General features: G+C 49.6%; 1 protein-coding gene across 5 annotated transcripts in view; it reads left to right on the top strand.

Moving 5' to 3' along the window:
* The first annotated feature begins 11,269 nt into the window (after positions 1-11,269).
* The window catches only part of TRMT44 (tRNA methyltransferase 44 homolog), a 39,301-nt gene continuing 34,466 nt past the window's right edge, over positions 11,270-16,104 (top strand). Inside the window, exons 1-4 of one of the 5 annotated variants that reach the window (XM_047718751.1) lie at positions 11,281-11,625; positions 12,000-12,165; positions 12,856-13,068; positions 13,599-13,713. Coding sequence is in view for 4 of the 5 variants with exons in the window: in XM_047718748.1 (XP_047574704.1) it covers positions 11,589-12,165; positions 13,599-13,713 (692 nt within the window). In the remaining variant the exon portion in view is untranslated. Of the gene's footprint in view, positions 12,166-12,855; positions 13,069-13,598; positions 13,714-16,104 lie in introns of all 5 variants that reach the window. The other 4 variants (XM_047718748.1, XM_047718749.1, XM_047718750.1 and 1 more) reach the window with 4 other exon arrangements.

Here is a 16,104-nt window from a genome sequence, read left to right as displayed (position 1 = left end):
AAGCTGTATAAACAATTATTCCTCACTCCCCCAGGGCACCTCGTTCTGCCTGTGGGTCCTGTCCCTGTGCTTTGATAAAGCCACTTTTTTTTTTTTTAACCCAAAACATCTCAAGAATTCTTTCTGGACCACTCACTTCCAGACCCCACATTGCATCAGATCACATCAGAAGCAACTGGATCTGGCAATTTACCACAAGAAGAGCAAGGAAGACCAAGTCAGAAGGTTTCCATTTAAAGGGATCTGAGAGATTGACACTGTGGTCACAGGAAGACAAGTTCAGTTTTTGGGATGCATGAAGTTTAAGACGCCTCTTGATGAAATCTGGAAGTTTTGGATTTGTGAGCAAACAGCTAAGAAAGAATTTTTGAAGGGTCTTTGGTGCAAAAAGGTGTTTTTATTAAAGCATGGGACAGGACCTGTGGGTAGAAAGAGATGCACTGGGGTCGTGAGAAGTGGCTCATTATATACTTTTTAATTAGTGTGTGTTAGGGATAGCATAAAGAATCGGGGAGCAAGGCTTTCAGGACCTTGAGGGGATAGCCATTGCTAAGGTCAGGTTACTTTTAGTCTTTAATAAAACGTAAACATTAGGGCACTAAGGCAGCCCTGAGTTCCTTGGGAAGGGCCAAGCTCTATAGGTTTCAAGAGTCCGTGGGCTACAAGCTGTAATATTTAATTTAAGCTACATTTCTCTCACCTTTGTTTCCCTCATCATTTTCGCCCCTGAACAAATTTGACCCTTAAATCTTTAAGATTGCTGGGGGGTCGGTGTCATCTTCTGGAGCAGCATCCCGCTGGATGGGGGTGGAGATGGGAGATGTGTCCCTACCTATGGGTTGAGATTGCTCAGTTGAGGAATGAATAGGAGTTAGGAAAGGCTGAGGCAGCTGTATCTGGAGTTGATAACATATGGGAGTCTCCTTGAGCAGAAAGGATCAACTGTTATGGCAGGGAATGGGGCAAGTTTGTTAAAACCCTCAGAAAGTTACAAAGCACATGCCTAAATAGGATTACAGATCATTATAAAACTTAAAATTTAATTATTTAACCAAGGTGGCAACGAGAGACTTCAAAGGCAAGTATGTTGGGTTATATGGCTGTTAGCAAAACTCAGCTCCTTTAATGTTGAAGCGTTTTAATTGATTAATTAAAGACCCGATAAAGACAAAATATAGAAAACTTAGTTTTCTGGGCAGACAGAAAAAAAAAAAAGAGGTTTTTTTAAAGAGAGAGAAAAGCAGAATTTCAGTCTTATACCAGTGTGCTTTTAGAATCCATTCATTTCAGGGGCTCCTGGGTGGCTCAGTGGGTTAAGCCTCTCAGGGTCCTAGGATTGAGCCTCACATCGGGCTTTCTGCTCAGCGGGGAGCCTGCTTCCCCCTCTCTCTGCCTGCCTCTCTGCCTATTTGTGATCTCTCTCTGTCAAATAAATAAATAAAATCTTTAAAATTTTTTTTTAAAAATCCATTCATTTCAGTCTTAGTCCTGACAGCACATAAAATTCCAAAGATTTTCCTTCATAAGCCTTCTCCAACATTTTTATTTACTCCTATTTTGACCTATGCCCTTCTTTAAAAATCGGTCTTCATTACATTTAGCTGAATTTTTACTCTTAGAAACCTTAGTCTCCCATGAAAACTAAGTGTAATCAATTGTGAACTGTCTGTTATGCCATAATTATTTAGATCTGAAATGTATAAATATAAATATATTTTATAATTTATAATTTAAAACATGTTTTTTTTTCATAGTGCAATCTTTAAAGAAAGCACAAAGTATATTTACCACCGGACCCAAATATCCTTAGTTTTTCTGCAATAAGCAGTCAAAAGCACAAACCTACACCCAGGAATCAATGCTTTAGCACTCCATCCTATGTAGAAGAGATGTAGATATGCAACAATTTCAATCTCATTTATCATCCAAGCAACACTTTAAAGTTCCAGGTTACCAAAGACATTGAGAGCTATTTTATTTTTTTTAAAGATTTTATTTATTTATTTGACAGAGAGAGATCACAGTAGACAGAGGCAGGCAGAGAGAGAGAGAGGGAAGCAGGCTCCCCGCTGAGCAGAGAGCCTGATGCGGGACTCGATCCCAGGACCCTGAGATCATGACCTGAGCCGAAGGCAGCAGCTTAACCCACTGAGCCACCCAGGCGCCCCTTGAGAGCTATTTTAACAATGACCCATGAACATCTTGAGACAGATGAAATTAACCATCATTTTAAGTCATTTTTTAAAAAGATTTTTATTTATTTATTTGACAGAGTTCACAGGTAGGCAGAGAGGCAGGCAGAGAGAGAGAGAGAGAGAGAGAGAGAGAGAAGGAAGCAGGCTCCCCACTGAGCAGAAAGCCCATTGTGGGGCTCGATCCCAGGACCCTGGGATCATGACCTGAGCCGAAGGCAGAGGCTTTAACCCACTGAGCCACCCAGGTGCCCCTTTAAGTCATCTTTTTCTAACAAATTGCTGCAGAGATAGCACGAGCTTATTGGACCGTCAGCAAATCTTGATAGAATAGAAGTTTCTTATTTAATGCTGATAACTCTAAAGAAATGTCTATCTTAATTAAACCAACAAACTAGGGGCTGCCTGGGTGGCTCAGTGGGTTAAGCCTCTGCCTTCACCTCAGGTCCTGATCTCAGGGTTCTGGGATCAAGTCCCACATCAAGCTCTCTGCTAGGCAGGGAGCCTGCCTCCTGCTCTCTCTCTCTCTCTCTCCTTGTGATCTCTCTCTCTGTCAAATAAATAAAATCTTAAAAAAAAAAAAAAAAAAAACCCCAAAACCAACAAACTATAAGTTAGTTCACATACAAGTTAGTTTATATTCTGTTTGACCCAGATCCACTGTAAAGTCCATAAATTTCTTCCCCGTTGTCAAGTGGTACCTGGTGCACCAGTGGGGAAATCTGAAGTGGACAGTGTTAGGTCCAAGTGGTTACTTTTCCCTTCCGGACAGTGAGGTGAGAAGCACCCAGATGGTTAGGAAACAGGTATGCAGGCCACACTCAAGGTTGTGTCACAACAGGGGGACCACTGGGTTGTGGGGGAGCAGGAAAGGTGAGGTGCTGCCTGAGGCAGAGGAAGAGGTTTCCCCATTCTGAGCTCAGACAGAGCCACGCAGGCACCCCTCCAGTTATTTTTATATTGAGTCCAATTAGCCAACATACAGTACATCAGGTTTTTTTCAAGATTTTTTTTTATTTGACAGAGAGAGAGAGATCACAAGTAGGCAGAGAAGCAGGCAGAGAGAGAGGGGGAAGTAGGCTCCGCGCTGAGCAGAGAGCCCAATGTGGGGCTCGAATCCAGGACCCTGAGATCATGACCTGAGCCGAAGGCAGAGGCTTAACCCACTGAGCTGCCCAGGAGCCCCAGTACATCAGTTGTTTTTGATGGGGTGTTCAATGATTCATCAGTTGCATAAAACACCCAGTGCTCATCACATGTTCTCCTTAATGCTTTTCATCCAGTTACCCCATCCCTTCACCCCCTGTCCTTTCTGCAACCCTCAGTTTGTTTCCCAGAGTCCAGAGTCTCTCATGGTTTATCTCCTTCTCTGATTTCTTTGCTTTCTGTTTTCCCTTCCTTCCCATGTGGTCCTCTGCGCTATTCCTTATGTTCCACAAATGAGTGACACCATATTGTAACTGTCTTTCTCTGCTTGGCTTATTTCACTCAGCATAATCCCCCCCAGTTCCATCCATGTCGATGAAAATGGTAGGTATTCATCCTTCCTAATGGCTGAGTAATATTCCATTGTATATATGAACCACATCTTCTTTATCCATTCATCCATTGAAGGACATATTGGTTCCTTCCACAGTTCAGCTATTGTGGATATTGCTGCTGTGAACACTGGGGTGTATATGCCCCTTCTTCTCCCTACATCTGTATCTTTGGGATAAATAACCAGTAGTGCAATTGCCGGGTCCTAGGGTAGCTCTATTTCTAATGTATTGAGGAACCTCCATACTGCTTTCCAGAGTGGCTGTACCAGCTTGCATTCCCACCAGCAGTGTAGGAGGGTTCCTGTCTCTCCACATCTCACCAACATCTATTGTGTCCTGTCTTGTTAATTTTAGCCAGTCTAGCTGGTGTAAGGTGGTAACCCAATATTCATTCTTCTTGGGCTCACATGGAACTTTCTCCAGAATAGAGCACATACTGGGTCACAAATCAGGTCTCAACTGATACCAAAAGACTGAGATTATTCCCTCCATATTTTTAGACCACAATGCTTTGAAACTGGAACTCAATCACGAGAAGAAATTTGGAAGGAACTCAAACACTTGGAGGTCAGAGAACATCCTACTAAAGAATGAATGGGTCAGCCAGGAAATCAAAGAAGTTAAACAATTCATGCAAACTAATGAGTATGAAAACACATTGGTTCAAAACTTTTGGGATACTGCAAAGGCGGTTCTTAGAAATACATAGCCATACAAGTCTCTCTCAAAAAATTAGCAAAACCCCCAATACACAAGCTAGCCTTACACTTAAAGGACCTGGAGAAAGAACTGAGAATAAAGCCTAAATCAAGCAGGAGAAGAGAAATAATAAAGATCAGAGCCGGAATCAATGAAACAAAAACTGGAAGAATAATAGAACAGATCAACAAAAGTAGAAGCTGGGTCTTTGAAAGAATTAATAAGATCGATAAACCTCTGGCCAGACTGACCCAAAAGAAAAGAGAAAGGACCCAAATTAAAACAATTGTGAATGAAAGGGCAGAGATCGCAACCAATACCGAGGAAATAGAGACAATTGTGAGAACATATCACCAGCAACTGTATGTCAACATATTAGGCAATCTGGAAGAAATGAATACATCCCTGGAAACTTATAAATTCCCAAGACTGAAACAGGAAGAGGCAGGCAATTTGAACAGACCAAAAACCAGAGAGGAAATTGGAACACTAATCAAAAACCTCTCCAAGAAACAAGAGTCCAGGGCCAGATGGCTTCCCAGGGGAATTCTACCAATCATTTAAAGAAGAATTAATATGTATTCTACTGAAGCTGTTTCAAAAAATAGAAATGGAAGGAAAACTTGCAAACTCATTCTATGTGGCTCCAGTTAGTCTAGACATTAACCTAGGAGTTGGATGAACGGAAAACCCCCACATCTGTTAGGAGGAGGCAGAGTGAGAGGGTCACCTTCCCCTTCCTTAAGGAGGTCCTGTTTCCTCCATCCTGGGTTCTGTCAGGAGGAAGCCCATTTTAATAATTATCATTTAATCTTTCAGGAGAGAGTTTACTGGCCTGGTTAAGTGAGCAAACATGTTCTGCAGGAGGCACTTAGGTCAGGGTCCCAAGTTAGGACCCTGAAGCCCTGGATCTGGGGTACCTCTATCCATCTGCCCTGTTCCCTTCCTGCAGGAGAGATCTAGGGGACAGATCCTACTGAGGCCATGCAGTGTTACAGGAGATCAGTCCTTTCTTAAATTTTGCAACCTGAAATCATTCCAGTGCATTAAAAAGCATTCCGATGGAGAGTCCAGGGAACTGAAGAAGAGAGAAGGTCCATTAGCCAAGAAACCCTCCCCCAACTCCCAGGTGGCATCCCACAAAAGATATGTCAGAATTTCCTGGTGTCAAAGTGACCTGAAGCATCCCTCAGATGGAATGGCTATGATCACCGCCTGCCCTCAAAGGCCATGTAGCTCGTCTCTGTCACTCACGCTATTCAGTGGGTGCCAGGGCATGGACCAAGACCCCATGCCTTGTCTTGAAGGCTGTGTCCTATTTTACCCTGCCTTGAAGAACCCGCAGTTGTTAACCATTGGAGAACCCTAGAAAGGTTTTCCAAGGGGGGAAATTACCCAATTTTGTAATTTAAGTAGTTAGTAGAGGACATTGACAGAAGATAGTAAAGATAGAAATCCATCATGGTCTAAGTAACATTCCAACACATGTAGTCAACTTACATGTCAGCTTCTCAGTCCTGGGTTGGATTTATTCCATTGGGTACTGGTTTCAGCTGGCTCCCAGTGGAGGTCCCACAGTCAGAAGCAACTAGACCAGAGATGTGAAAGGGATCGTGTTAGACCAAGGAGGAGGAGACCTCACACGGGAGTCAAGATTGGGACTTAGGTGCTCTCCTGTGCCCAAGACAGACAGCTTTGTGTAAGGACAGGAATGAAAAGAGGGCACCGAGTTTCTAGGTCTTATTACCATCCTGGCCAGGGTACCAACTTCCAGCAAAAGGCAACCCTATAGACCAGCCTCTAGCTAGAGGATTGGAGCCTAACCAATGGGCATGAAAGTGTTCCAATAAGACCATACTCTCTGAAAAGCCTCTGGAATGAGAGCAAAGGAAGAAGAGAGGAAGCACTCACCAAATTTGCACCATGGCTCAGAGTCCCGATGAAAGGACTCGAAGCCCCACGTTGTGGGGCAAATAATTTGGGACAGTTGGGGTTTGGAGAAAATGGTCAAGAAAGAATTCTTAAGATGTTTTTGATGGAAAAAGGTGTTTTTATTAAAGCTTGGGGACAGGACCCATGTGCAGAAAGAGCTGCACTGGGGTTGTGTGCAGTGGGTGATTATATAAGATTTCTTATCCTATGGAAGGAGGGTGATATTAGGGTCCCAGGAAATTGATTCTATGGTTTCTGGAGGCATGCTATGGATAAGATTGCTTTTTTTCTTATAAATTTTTGAGACAATTCCAAACTCATGGAGATGTGTGTCCTGTGGGACTCTGTATCAGTCAACTGTTTGGGTTTTTCCCCTTCCTTTGTTCTCCAGCAGCCAGAAGTGCTTGAGGAATGTCACACATCTCCCACCCGGGGGGCTTTGGGGGTGTTAGCTTGGGATTGACCCCCAGCTTGCCTTTTGCTCCCCCAACACCCATGGTAGAACTGTGTGGCAACGCTCAGCTGATATTTGGGAAGTCTCTCTCTGTTCCCATTCCACTCTGAAATACCTTCTCCTTTGTCCCATGGCTGCACATTGTCGCACTTGTGATTCTCATTGAAAACGGACTCAGCATTGGGAACACTGAGGTAGGGGAACTGACGGGACTCCATTTCAGAAAGGTTCCCTCTCCGCAGTTCCTCTGCTGGGTCCCGTTTACTCATGTTCCGCATTTTGCTTCTGAATGAGCCAACAAAGCTATGTTCCCACTTCATGGGGTGGGGGGAGCAAGAAAGTGAATCATTCTCTGAGTTTTGTCCTAGGTCCCCAACACCTGATAATATCTAAGAAGAGCGGGTCCCAAACTTGTTCCAAGACATTATCTCCAAGCAAGCCTCCGCCGATGCTGGCTTCAGTATTCCCATCTTTGGTTATGTACAGAATTACATTTTTAAAAAAGATTTTATTTATTCATTTGACAGACAGAGATCACAAGTAGGCAGAGAGGCAGGCAGAGAGAGAGGGGGAAGCAGGCTATCTGCCAAGCACAGAGCCTGATGCGGGGCTCGATCTCAGGACCCAGGGATCATGACCTGAGCTGAAGGCAGAGGCTTTAACCCACTGAGCCACCCGGGCGCCCCCAGAATTACATTTGTCATTCACCCAACACTCTCCTTTGACTGACGCTACCCTGGATTCCTGGGGGAACAGTACCCTGAACCCTTTTCCAATATAAACCCCTAACCCGAAGTGAGGAAGAGGCTCATTCTCATTTCCTTTCTGAGTCTCCCATACACTTCATCTGCTCGTCTCTGTCACTCACGCTATTCAGTAAACTCTGTTTTCACTTTCTCTGGCTTGCATTTGATTTCTGTCCTGTGTGAAGCCAAGGGACCTATTGGCTGGTCCTGTAGAACCTTCCCCTGTGTTCCCAGACTCAGTATCAGGGAGTTCTTCCTGTTGCAGAAGCAGAAGGGAAAGTCTGGATGACCGGTTGGGACCCTGAATCTACCATGCTAAGCCAACAGAATTAATTCTCCACCAGGCACTGTTTCCAGCCACAGGTCTCCATCATTACAAGGGGTCCCTGAGTCCACAGGAGCACCCAGGAGGGCCTGAAAATCAAATAGATAATAATGGTCTAATAAGGGGCGCCTGAGTGGCACAGTCAGTTGAGCAACTGACTCTTGGTTTTGGCTCAGGTTGTGATTTCAGGCTCATGAGATCGAGCCCCATGTCTAGCTCCATGCTCAGTGTGGAATCTGTTTGAGATTTTCTCTCCCTCTCCCCTCTTGCTCATTCTCTCTCTCTATCTCTCAAATAAATAAATCTTTATAAAAATTAGTGGTCTAATAGAAGTACACGCCACTGTTTTTCAAATGGATATACTTTTGAGAATCTTTTATAAAATGAATGAATTATAGAGTAATAATTCACACCTTTAGATCAGTTTCTTCCAAAATAATGACTACTAGAAAATGATTTGGGTTCACATGTTTTATTGATATCAGATAAATATCTTTCCACTTGGAAATCACTGCAGTCCAGTGCAGAGGTGGGGAGCAGGCACTGGCAGGAAGGCTAGAAGTAAAGATGGAGGAACAGGTGAACTGGTGCAGGGGAGAGGTGGGAAGGCCTGTGGCAGGCAGCTGGTGCAGGGATGGGGGATGACTTTGTACTGTTGGTTCTGTATCTCATGGGGTGGTGGGCACACACGAAGAAGAGGCTCCCCGCTCTCTCTCTCCACCTAGCCCTCTGCTTCGCAGGTCAGTGCAACCCTTCAGGCTGCTCAGGGCTGGCTCATAGCCAGCTTCGGTCTTATTGCTTCATCTCTCCACTGGATCCCTGCACAGATGACTGGGTTCAGGACTACTGTTCCCAGCTCTGACCCCAGCTTTCCTACACAACCCACCTTCTGGTCTCTGCTTGCCAGCCCCCCAGCACCCCACACTCAGTTTCCCCTCTGGCCTTAGGACACTGCTTGACCCAAGTCTGACAAGGAGTGTGCTTTAGACATCTCTGGGTAGGACTAGGTGGTCTCTGAAACTTCTTGGATGGCAGTGAGGTAGGAAGAGAGGAAGGGGTCACACTCAAGTTTGGGTTGTCCTGCTGGGATCTGGGTGGGTAGAGATGCCTATGAGACCGGCAGAGGGGAGAGCAATTTAGGGGGAAAAGAAGGGGAGCTTGGTTTTCTGCAGGTTTTGTGAGATACTTCCTGGTAAGACTTCCAGGAAAGGCAGTGGAGCCGGTTACAAACAGCAGGGGAGGCCAAGAGCTCTTGCGGTGACATCACTGACAATGAACTGGCAGTCCTCTGCAGCAGTCCCCATCCACCCATTCTTGATCATTTTGACATCTCTCCACTCCACCCCATTTGGCCTTGCTCATCTTTAGCCCTTTGCTCTATTGGCCGTCACTGGTAAGTGCAATGATTTGAACACATTGTTATTACTCAAGTTTCCTGCCTGGCTCTGGCCATTTGTCTCTCTCTATCCCCATCCTTCCTTCCTCGCCCACTCCACGCTCCCTTCGCTCGCAGATCTTCACACTCAGTAATTAACTAGGTAGCTCCTCTGTGCCAAAAACTAAGGCTAGGGCCTTGGTGATGAGTAATCCAGACTTTGGAGGTATGAGCCAAGAGGTGGGTGAAATCTGTTCCTGTTCCAGCAAGAAGCCGATAAACTCGTACACAAGGATTCCCGCCCACTGCCAACTGGAATTTTCCACCCCCTCTAAACACTGTCTTCTGGCTTCATGACCTCTCACCCCAGAGCCCTAGGCCTCCAGGTTTCTGCTGCATCCTCTCTCTCTCCTGGGCTCCTGTGACACACAGCAGGGCAGCAGGGACCCATCAGCCAATGTCAGGACAAGCTAAAGCCTCCGTACCCCCAGAGGGTCTGGACACATAGAACACTGAGCCTGAGAAACTTCCCTCTTTTTGTAACCTCTGAACCCACAACCCTGTGTTGAGTGTTGCACTTTTCATGTTTCAAAACCATGTCTTAGATGTTTGCCTCTGCCATTGGCCTGAAGTTTGCCCAAGTGCCTGCATTCAGCTCTGCATTCTCCACACTTGGCTCAGGTACACCCCCACATATTAGCAACTGGCAAGTTTGTCATTACTTGTCTTTTGGTTGCTCTAACCAGGCCCCTTTGGACAGAGTTGGGGGTTGAATTCTGTCCCCCCCTTAAAAAAAACAGGTCCAAGTCCCAACCCACTATACCTGTGGCCTTATTTGGAAATAGGGGCTTTGTAGAAGAGACTCAGAGAAAGTGTGTGACCATGGAGGCAAGTTATGTGGCTACAGTCCAGTGATGCTAACAATTGCCGGCAACCATCAGAAACCAAAGAGGCAAGAAATGTTCCCTCTCGGGGCCTCCAGAAGCATGAGAGAATGAATTTCTGTTGTTCCAAGCCCCTCACTGTGTGGGGATTCGTCATAGCAGCCCTCAGGAAAGAGGAAGAGAAACAGCCTCATTTAAAGTGTGTGTTGGGGGGAGTGCCCGAGTGGTTCTGTCTGTTTTATCCAATTCTTGATTTCAGCTCAGGTCATGATGTCAGGGGTGTGAGACTGAGCCCTGTATGGGGCTCCATAGTCCACCTGGAGTCTGCTTGAGTCTTTCCTTCTGCCCCTCCTGCGCATCCTCTCTCTCTCTCTCTCTCTCAAATAAATAAATAAATAAATAAGAGTTGGGAATCCTTAAAGAGGGAGCACTCACATAAATACCACTCACTACAGCTGGCATCACCAGCAGAAAGAATTATTTGGGACAAGAGAGGACATTTTTCACACGGAATTCCAGCTCCTTTTAAGACAAAGAAGGAAGGTCCCTCCCCACCCCAGCAACAGGGCATGAAGCACGCTTGCCGCAAGGAGGAACTGCCCAACCTCGAACTCCTGGTCTTCTCCATCCCCAGTTTTCTCCTAAAACCTAAGAGAAGCTGACCTTTCCTCCGTCTCTTCAGACCTGTCTATGGCTCACCATAGCTCGCGATTTCTCTGCGATTCCTAGTTTCTCTGCGATAAACTAGTTTTGCTAGCAAAGTAACTGGCTCTTCCCTTTGTAAGGCGGACCCTGCAGACAGCATAAACAAGAGCCACGCTGTCCAAGACCCAGCGACGGCGTCAACAGGTGTGTCTGGGGCTCCAGCACTCGTGCAGGCTGTTCTGACTGCACAGACCAGGGGCACGCTCTGCTCTCCCGGAGATCACGCGCTTCTCCTGCACTCCGCAGAGACTGTTGGAGGGGGTGATAGGAGCCCCAGCAGTGGGGCCAGGGCACCAATAGAATAAAGGCTCCCGGAGTTTTGGGCATGGCACAGTTCCTGCAGACTCAGCCTGGCAGGGCCCGCCCTTCCACCCGCCCCGGGCCTCCAGGGGACACGCCGGCGACAGCGGCCACCCGACGCACGCGGACCATAGGCCCGCGCTGCCCGGACCTCGGCCCACTCTTTGCATCCGCCACAGACGCCCCGGCCCTAGCGAGCCCGACGCAGTATCCACACGCTGCCGCCAGGGCTGTGGTCCGAGCCCCGCGAGGACGCGCCCCTGCAGGAATCACGCGCCGCGCGGGCGGCCCCGGAGAAGCCAGCGTGGGCGACACTGCGTAGCGCGCGGGCCGCCCGCGGGAACGACTCCGCCCCGCCCCGTGACGTCGCAGGCTGCGCCGCCTGTGCGTCGTCGCGGCACGCTGTAGTCCCGCAGCGCTGGGCGCGGGCTAACCATGGCGGAGGTGGGCCGGGCTGCTGTGCGCAACCCGGGTGCGCTACTCCCGGGGGGCTTCTGGGCGGCGGTGGCCGTGTGGCTGGAGAGGCCGCAGGTGGCCAACAAACGGCTGTGTGGCGTCCGTCTGGAGGCCCGGCGGAGTGTGGCGTTACCCCGGGCCACTGCCGGACCCCGTCCTCGCTCCCCCGGTGAGGGCCTGGGTCCTGGGCAGATTACAGGCCCGGCGCAGGGCACCGCGATTCGCGGGTCCGGGGAATCGCAGCCCCGGCACGGGCAAAGGGAGAACCGCAGGGAAGTGGCCGCCGCGGCTCGGCTCGCAGGGGGTTCCGGGCCAGCCGGCGAGGCTGGAGTCGGGGAGAGCGATTTCCCTGCCTCGAATCTGGATTCTCTCTGGGACGCTCTCTCTCAGAGCCTCGACGGCGGCCATCCCGAGCTGCTGGCCTTCCTTAGCGGGCCCCAGGCGGGATCCCAGCCGCAGGCGCCGAGCGAGCTCGTCGTGGTTCTCAGAACCCTCATCCCGAAAACAGGCCCTCGCTGCCCGCTTGCTGTCCCGAGGAGAGAACTAGTCGTGCAAGGTACGAGCCGGTCTCGTGGTGACAGGCGGAGGGTGGGAGGTGGAAATTCACCGAAGCGGGGGTTTCTCAGCGGGCTCCTGGAACCTAGGCTCCTCCCCGCGTCGCGGGGGCGCGGGGCCCACCTTCAGGTCAGGGCAGATACCGCCCTGGCAGCTTTGGAGGAGGCTTGGGTCATTCTAGGGCTGCAGCCTTGAGCTATTAAAGCCGTGTCAGGGTTGAATGAAGCTTCTAGGCCAGGTTGGAGTCTCGTTGAGACGGGGCGCAGAGGAGGCGGGCTGGAGTTGGGTCAGGGAGAGAATCTTTGGCACAGGATGCAGTTAGATGAAAAAGCATTTGTTGAACCTCAGATCAGTGAAGAGGCACGCACGGTTACTATGTCAGTACCTTTGTAGTGTCCTAGGAAGGTTGTAAATTTTTTTTTTTTTTTACTGTTTTTTGAAGGGATGTATAGAAATATGTATTTCTAGTGTAGAGAATGGGGTCATTGTTGGGAGGGGTCTGGAATGCCTGAGGGAGAAGGTGAAGGAGCTCCCTGTGTTGAATGATGGATAGGAGTTTAGCAGGGGAAGAGATGAGTGGAAGGCCCGCTCCTGGAGCAGCTGCTGGAGGCCTCCCTCGGGTTTTTGCATCTCAGAGCCCGCAGTGGTGTCCAGTCCTTCTCATGCTTGCATCCTCCTTTTCTCCCTCCAGCTGGAGAAAGTTCTCAGCTTAGCTGGGCCCCTGTGACTGACCTGAGCTTCCTGCTTAATCCCGAGTACTCCCTTTCCTGAGGTTTGTAGCCTCGTCACATCTGCAGAGACTCTCTGTGCCTTGTCACATGGCAGAGACACAGGCTGGGGCATTTGGGTGCCATTGCCTTCGAGAGGCTGTGAGACCACATTCAGCAACACCAAATTGCTGTACGTGCCTTCCCTCCCACCCCCACTTCCCAGCGCTGTCCGCCTCTCTGCCTCTGCAAGGCTCTTCCCACGTGTCCCCTCTGCTGGGAGGCTCTCTTTTCATCTGTTATGTCCACACAAATTTAGGAACTCTTCCAGCTTCTGTCTCCTGTGTTTGATCTTCATTTCCCCTCTACCAGACAGCGGTTGGTGAGTCAGTGCCCCCGAGGGCTTCAGATGTAGACGTCTGCACTCGCAGATTGGCTTCCCTGTGGAGGAGAGGCAGTGGTCCTCAACTAGGGCTTTCTCCCTTCAGCTGCTGCTGAGCGTGTCTGCTGTGTGGGCCTGGCCCTCTGTAGGCTCGGGATGCAGCAGTGAGTAGGACATCAAACGTGTCTGTCCTCCCGGACGCTGTGATAAAGGGGGAGTGGGGTGGGGAGGAGGGAAGCCCTGGGAGAGCAAAGTCGGCCTGAGTCATGACTCTTTTTAGTACTGCTTCTATAAAACGCTGAACCGAGCAGTTTTACTGGATTATCCCTGTCTTTTTTCCCCCAGATGTCCTCAATGGAACTGTAACTTTTTTACCTTTGGAAGAAGATGATGGTGGGAATGTAAAGGTTGAGACGAGCAACGTGTATCAAATCCGGCTCACTCAGAGCCAGGAAGAATGGTAAGAGCTCCAGAATGGAGTCCTCTTCCAGAGCTGTATGGTTTCCATCCATGTGTGGGGAGCTGCAGGTCTCAGGGTCATGGAAGAGATAGATGAAGGTGCCCTTTGGCAGTGAAGCGGTGTGGGAACGTGTTACCTGTTTCTGGTTGCCCTTTCCATGGCGTGTCTTGGTTCCTTTCGGCATCTGGCCTGAGTCTGTATTCTGCCCAGTCCACGTAGCCAGGGTGATGAGTAGCACATAGGTTTAGCCTAATTGAGTATTCGCAAATCCCCTTATTATTTTCTTTCTTATAACTTGGGAATGGGGAGTGAGGATAGCTTCCTTTTTTATTTCCTGCTGAGGCTCACGTTCTGTATGTAGTGGGTAGTCAGTGGTTCTTATCCCGAAAGTGGCAGTTCAGTAGCCCCCTTCGTTCCATGTGGCTTTGGGCCTATACCACAAATGTGAAAATTGTTTTACTTCCCTTTGGTGTTTTTTAAATGGAAAAGTCAGAGGAAGGATACATTCACTTCATCACTCTGCTGCTGCTGTTTTCCTGAGAGCCATGTCTGGTCTGTACTTTCAGAACAACCTTGGGGATTGTGCTGTTGAATCAGACTGGGCTTGGCACATGGCTTTGTATAAAGCAGGGGAGTACTGTGGGAAGAGCCTGCTTATGCAGGCAGACAGACCTGGGTTTGCCCACTAGCAGTGTGACCCTGGGTACGTGGCCTCTGGCCCTCAGTCGCCTTACCTGTGTGATGGGTTTAATAATTCTTTAACTTCTGAGGAGGGCCTAGGCTTCAAAGGGACCTGTTGCAGGCATAGAAGCTTGATAGCAAGACTTACAGCCTGGCTGAAGACTCTTAGAATTATCGAGACTGCCCGAGGGACCTGGCCCTGGGCCCTTCCTCTATGTGCTTGTGTTGGAAAGTGGGGACTGGGAGCAGGCACCTGGGGGACAGCGTGTTTCCTGTGGCGGTCACTGGGTGGGGGGCGCTGATGGCAGAGATGGCAGGTAGCCCCTAAAGGCCTGTGCTCAGGGCTGCTGTGCGGGCGCCCAGCATGGCACTGTCGTAGCAGCACGATGGTACGTTGCACTCATGGCAGTTCCACTCTTTGCTCACAGACTCAGGGCTCGGACTCGGCTGCCTGCTCCCATCATTCCGGGTTGGCGTTTCCTGTCTTCGAGCCCCTAGGTAGCTGTCCCTTACATCCCTTTGGGCATTCGGGCCAAGTGCTGAGCATAAGCGAAATGGGGTTTGACGGGGCTGCATCAGTAGTGCACTGCGCTCCTCGTGGACTTCTGTCATCACAGTGGTGTTGGTGTGTGCCTGTCCCACCTCGTGCTCCGCAGCGGGCCGGGAGCGGTGCCACACACACACACACACACACACACACACACACTCACACTCGCTCTGCCACCACCTGGTGCTGAGGACCATGCAGGGCTGGAAAGCAGGGGAACCGTGTCTGTGTCCCCATGGCCCCTCGGTAACAAAGGCGGTGTCATGTCATGTCCACACAGAGTGGGTGGGCAATGCCCGTGAGGAGGGGGCATCCCAGGTGAGGCCTGAGCAGGTGGGCAAGTAGGCCATGGGGACTTTGGGGGACACCTGGGAGAAGAGCCAGAGGCCCAGGGACGAGCAGGGGAGGGGCCTGACAGGGTGTGCCTACCCCATCAGGGAGCTTCCAAGGTGAAAGGTGAAGGGATGGGTAGAAGGGGGCAGCCTGAGTCCTTCCCAGGCTCTTCCTGCAGCGTGAGCTCCCCAAGGTGTGCCTCCCAGTGCACAGTCGGAGCCTGTTACTTAGAGGGGGTGAGTTGTGTCTCCAGGGCTCACAGTGGCTAAAAGCGTGACAGCCCTAGCTCCAGCCAGAGCGCCTGACCTCTCACTCTCGCCCCCTACTTGTCCTTGACCCCTATGCACCCTTGTCTCCCATGCTTCCTCTTGTCTTAGGGCCGCTGTGGAACACCACCTTTTTATAGCCTTTCCACACCCGACAGACTGGACACTCTCCCCTTATTGGTCTGCCTGAATCGTGTCCTCAGACAGTGTCCTGTGATCTGAGTCCCTGGGGGTGAGCTTTTACTTGCGTGTTCAACACACGGACAGAGAGGCCCCGCTGTGTGCCTGGCATGGGGCAGGTAGCAGTGAATGGAGACACACAGCGCACGCAGCCCTGAGCTGCATGGTGACTGTGGTCATCCTTAGATGTGGGGCTGAGCGCTCCACTTTCTGGCCGGGAAGTATTTGGTGAGCCAGTGTACTCACACTTGAGTTGCATGTGTGAAAATACATAAAAACAGTGTTAGGAGAATCCTGACACATCTGGAAGGCGGCTAATCAGTGCGTGAAGCAGACAGTGGGAGTTCTGTTACGTGTCCATCCTTTGGACGGGCTTCATAGGAT

The sequence above is a fragment of the Lutra lutra genome, chromosome 2 (assembly GCF_902655055.1).
Source record: "Lutra lutra chromosome 2, mLutLut1.2, whole genome shotgun sequence".
NCBI classification, from domain to species: Eukaryota; Metazoa; Chordata; class Mammalia; order Carnivora; family Mustelidae; genus Lutra; species Lutra lutra.
The sequence above is the reverse complement of the archived record's forward strand: the minus strand, read 5'-3'. Positions and strand labels throughout refer to the sequence as shown.